We start from the raw sequence: 5,000 nt of genomic DNA, 5'->3' as shown, positions 1-5,000 counted from the left end.
AGAAGATAAACCAGACTGCCAATTAAAGTTTTTTATTATGATATACGACTATGGACATCCTCGGTAAGAGAATATGCATGGATTTCGGAGCGCATTAGCTGAAATCAACACGAGAACATCAGTAACCATTGACGAATGAGGAATTAGATGATTTGGCAATATTTCTATATTTATGATATTTTCTGCAAATGATAATAATCCAGTGCTTTTAAGTTTTATGTTGTATTATAAATTGAGAAAAACATATAAATTATCTCAAAAGGATATCATTTTTTTTTATAAGTGCCTTGTACATTTTGTCCAAGAGTATTTGATCTGTTTGATTCATCCAATTGGGTTGACTGAAGTTCTTGAGTTACGTAAGCTCATAACCTTTCCACTGTCACCTCCAATTTCAGGTCATGCATTCATATTCATTCCAAAAACTGAATTTTCTCACAATCCTAAGCCTCATATAAAGGTTGTTTATTTCAATATGATGTTATTAATAATGCATCTCATTTCATGAAGACAGTTTTACAATTTACTTCGTCATCTGGACAAACTTCAGACGTGCTACGATTCCTGTCGGCTTTAGAGCATTCTTAAATCAAAACATGTCCTATTAGTTGAGACAAGTTTGTAGGAATCACTGTTGTGTTATCGTCTATTAACAACAACACCAATATACTGATTGTCTTCTTACTGCCTTCGCCGTAATGCTATTCTTGTCAATACATTCTGAAAACTGAAAAATTGGTACGTGCTATCCTTAGCATACACGTCCATTTGTTATCAATGTTTGGATAACGGTCTAAATAGCTAGATCATTATTTGCCGTTTTACTCATTTTTTGTGCATTAAATTCTTTTTTTGTGTCAGCTCTGCAGCATTCCAATATGGTGGTAGTGTCCTAATAGTGGAGAAAAGTTGTGGGAATGTACTGGCCCAATATTAATAGAGAGACCAATTTACTCTGTCCTTAGGCTACATTGGCCATAAATATGTTATTCCTGTAGCTTTAAACATAGTGAAATTGGTACATGTTGTCTTATCAAAAGATACATATGTTTGGTAGTAACATCTTAATTCAGTGTTTAGACTGTATACATTATTTCTTGGCTATTACAATATAATGAAATTATATTTTTGTCAAATTTAATACATTTTAAAAGTTGATATGCTGTATGCTGTCCTTAAGCTGTCCACACTAAATTCATGTGATAGTTCATGCGATTTGCCCATATAAAGCTTGCCATCCTGAAACCAGCGTACGGTCGCTGTTTGTTAAACTGTTAGTCATGCGGAGAAGCCGTACTTTTACTCTTAACTTTGGCAATAGTAAGTCGATATCAGGAAAATACCCATCATTTGAAAGCTTACAATATGGAGAATACGAATGTATTAAAAAATCAATTTTCATTTTTTTTTTTTTTTGGTATATGTGTATAATATCATCATACCCATAAACAGGGCTGAAAAAAATGTGGGAACCAAACAGCTGTTGGAGACATTGACCTTTAACCTGGAGTCATTTTACACATCAAAATTTAATGCATAATTAATTTTAATATTTTTGCTTGCTGCAAACCACTAAATGTACTACTGTTTCGCTATAATAGTGTAAAGATAGTATTTGGTCCTAGTGGCATTTCATCTAGATAATTTTCATGGTTGGAGGCACAAAAATATTTTTTCTAGGCCTGCTCATAAATGTGCATATCATAGGTATTTCCTATTTTTTACCACAAAGAGTATGTCAGTCATCTATTTATTCATTTACTGGTTTTTGCTCCAGAAGGATCATTGTAACACGCCACAGATATGACAACTTTGCCCTTTTTCCTGTTCCACCAAAAAACAACGTAAATTAACAAAGCATATAAAAGCAGTTTAACGTAATTTTGACATGGGACAGCTGATTTTGACTTCTCATCCTTAATTTTACAACCACAACAATTAGTATGGTTTGGTATTAACTGTAATTGCAATTTCCATAAATGTACATGGTAACAATAGTTTTATTTTTCTGCTGTTGCTTTTAATCAAGATGTTTTAGCGCTAGAATAGTGCTGCAACTATAGATGGCGACCCAGCAGATCCACTGACGAGAGCTGTCTGCTAAAGTCTTGACATTTTCGATAGTGTGCTTCATCATTCTTAGCTCATCTATCAATCATTGGATTTTGCGAAACAACAAACGATTCCATTTTAATTCATTCCATAGATACAGCAACTACTGTGTTCCTGCAAGATTGCTTTATTTGATTAATATCTCCTTTCTATGAAAGATTGAATTAGAAATTAATAATATGAATTGTAAACAGTAAACACTGGATTTGGTGTTTAAACATAGCTGTCAATCTTCTAACATATGTATACCTTGGAACCAAGTAATAACCGAGGTGGCGCCAAGTTCCACAGGTCTTCGAGAGCAGTCTGCCGGGAGAAAAACATAAATTCGTTGTACACTATGTGTATTTTTTACATATTAGATTCTAAATTTGATTATATTAGCCTATGAAACCCCATAATTGTCATAGTTACCAAGACCGTTAGTGGGAAATCCCCCCACCCTTCCTTCTCACTTTGTCAGTAAATTTTGGCTCCACTCCTGAATGGTGTTTAACATTGAGAAATGTTGTGAATTAGGTCAAATTAAGGTCAAACCCATCCTTTGTTGTGAAATATAGTACGATGCATTAGAGTAATAGTTAATACATAGGCCTGTTAATATAATGCTCTGATTCACTAATTATTAATTGCAGTATCCATCAACTACTGTAAGTATGAACAGCACAGAGCATGTGCAAGTTGTAGTAAACTTTGACCTTGCCTGAAAACATACAAATTAAAAAAATCAGAACATTTTTTGGATAAATAAAATGACCAGTTATTTCTTTCACATGGCTTATGGGAAAATATATTTTTTTGGTTATATTATTATTATTATTATTATTATTATTATTATTATTATTATTATTATTATTATTTATATCATGTATTAATGATTATAATATTGCATTTATTACAGTGAACAAGCACTTCATTTGTGGTTGGAGTGTCTTTGCTCATGTGAACAGATTGTTGAGAAATGGTACCATCCATGGTCGTTCATGCGTAGCCCAGGCTGGGTCCAGATCAAGTGTGAGTTAAGGGTGCTATCAAATTTTGCCTTCAACTTATCTCAAGATTGGGAGATCCCAGTCAAAAAAGAGGTATGTTAAATTTTCTGATACTTACATTATCTAGTGCATGTGAAAGTGCTTTAGATTTTAATACATATATGTACGAGCATTTTGATTGGCTGTAGTTTGCTCCTCCCCCTTTTTATGCTCACTTTTTAAACCAATGTCATCGTTCTTTTTATATCCAATACAAATCCAGTGCAATTAGGTTCACACAGACCTGCTTTTCCAAGTTCTTCATCAATATGATGATTTTTTTTTACCTGGTGTGAATAGAAAGATTACCATTTAATAATTGGAAACCATGTTACCCAATACAAGAACCTTATAGGTTTTCAAAAAAATATGTTTTTTGGATGGATCTGGTTACCTTTCTGGATCTCAGATTTTGTTGTTATTTGATCGATCGTATAGTGAATTATTATTCATAATAACACCATATTTTACACAAAATACAACTTAATAATAATTATATTAATATGGAAAATATTTCAGGCCTTTTACACAGAGATGTACTGTAAGATGTTAAAAACATTATCATATGAACACAAAATAATCAAGTGGTCGGGTGGATGGTGTGTGAATGATGGTAGTGGAGAATGATGATGATTATGTTGAAATTGATGATAATAATGAAGATCCTGTTATGGAGCGTGATGATTATGAACAAGAAGATGATGATGATGACAGAAATAAAATTGATTATAAAATCCCAATTTGAATTGTTCATTAAGTTGTTGATTTTAACAAATAAAATAAATGTGTTTTTTAATATGCTATCTATTAAATCATGAGGAAGTATTTTTTTCTTCCTTTGTTTTTTAAGTTTAAAGCTAAAAACTTACTGAAATATACAAATTAATCAATTTATTTATTTATTTAATTACTTTTCATTTTCAAGTTAATATTTAGATGTAAGTAGCAATATATCTTAAAACTGAAATGCATTAAGCACTATTTAGGTATGTCACTTGTTTTTGTCAAATAAATTCTGATTAGACAAAAAAATCCAAGTGAAATGCCTAATTATGGTAATGATGACCACACACACTCCTGCGTTTTCTAGTACAATATCCTAAAAATCATGATGTGATCTCACATGACCATATATAGGCATGTCGCATGTGTTTGTCTAATATAGTTTGATAGTTTGGAGAAAGCTTCAGGTGAAGCATTCATCTTCCAAGTAAAATTAATTTTTTTAATTTATGAAGATAATTTGCAGCTTTATTCCGGATGCTACTAATTTTACCCGTGACATCTTTCCAACGCCTAGAGGAATAAGATTATTTCTTTTGTTATCTTCAATTCATCGTGTTTCCGAATTATATTAATTTAATGTAAAAGCTTGATAACTGTGAGAACATCCCACCTGGTTATAAGAGATAATGTGCAGATAGTTTTCCTTCTAGGAAGCAATTTAGCAATTCATTAGTTAATTCTGAATTTGGTATTGTGGCAGGCACACATTGCTCTGTTGTTTAAGTAATATACATAGTGCTGTCCAGCTACCTATGCGTCTGAAAAATTTGATGTTTTAATCGGATTTGAATTCCCAACAAAGTCTCAATGACCCAGTTAGTTATTAGGGCGTCTGCATAGCTCCCAGCAGAAGCTCCCAGATTTGAATTCTGGTTGGAGCACCTGGTTTTTTCACACTCAAAGATTCTTGTTTAACATTCAAAATTTATTTTATATGTATAACATTACCGCAAGACAGTTTAGAGTTTATATCTATTATGATTCATATATTCCCTTAGCACAGATATGGAAATGTGACAGTGTTTGGTTTTTTTTTATGGCAGTTTTACTTCACCTTGAACAAGATAAAAC

General features: G+C 32.1%; 1 protein-coding gene across 6 annotated transcripts in view; it reads left to right on the top strand.

Annotated features, from left to right (window-relative positions):
- LOC117123795 (small G protein signaling modulator 3 homolog) overlaps positions 1-5,000 on the top strand; it is a 68,796-nt gene that overhangs the window by 45,285 nt on the left and 18,511 nt on the right. For all 6 annotated transcript variants that reach the window (XM_033269816.1, XM_033269818.1, XM_033269813.1 and 3 more), the window contains one exon: positions 3,014-3,197. In XM_033269816.1, coding sequence (XP_033125707.1) covers positions 3,014-3,197 — 184 coding nt within the window. The remainder of the gene's footprint in view (positions 1-3,013; positions 3,198-5,000) is intronic.

Source organism: Anneissia japonica, unplaced genomic scaffold, assembly GCF_011630105.1.
Source record: "Anneissia japonica isolate Jap-2015-1 unplaced genomic scaffold, ASM1163010v1 scaffold287629_len218694_cov150, whole genome shotgun sequence".
Lineage (NCBI taxonomy): Eukaryota > Metazoa > Echinodermata > Crinoidea > Comatulida > Comatulidae > Anneissia > Anneissia japonica.
The sequence above is the reverse complement of the archived record's forward strand: the minus strand, read 5'-3'. Positions and strand labels throughout refer to the sequence as shown.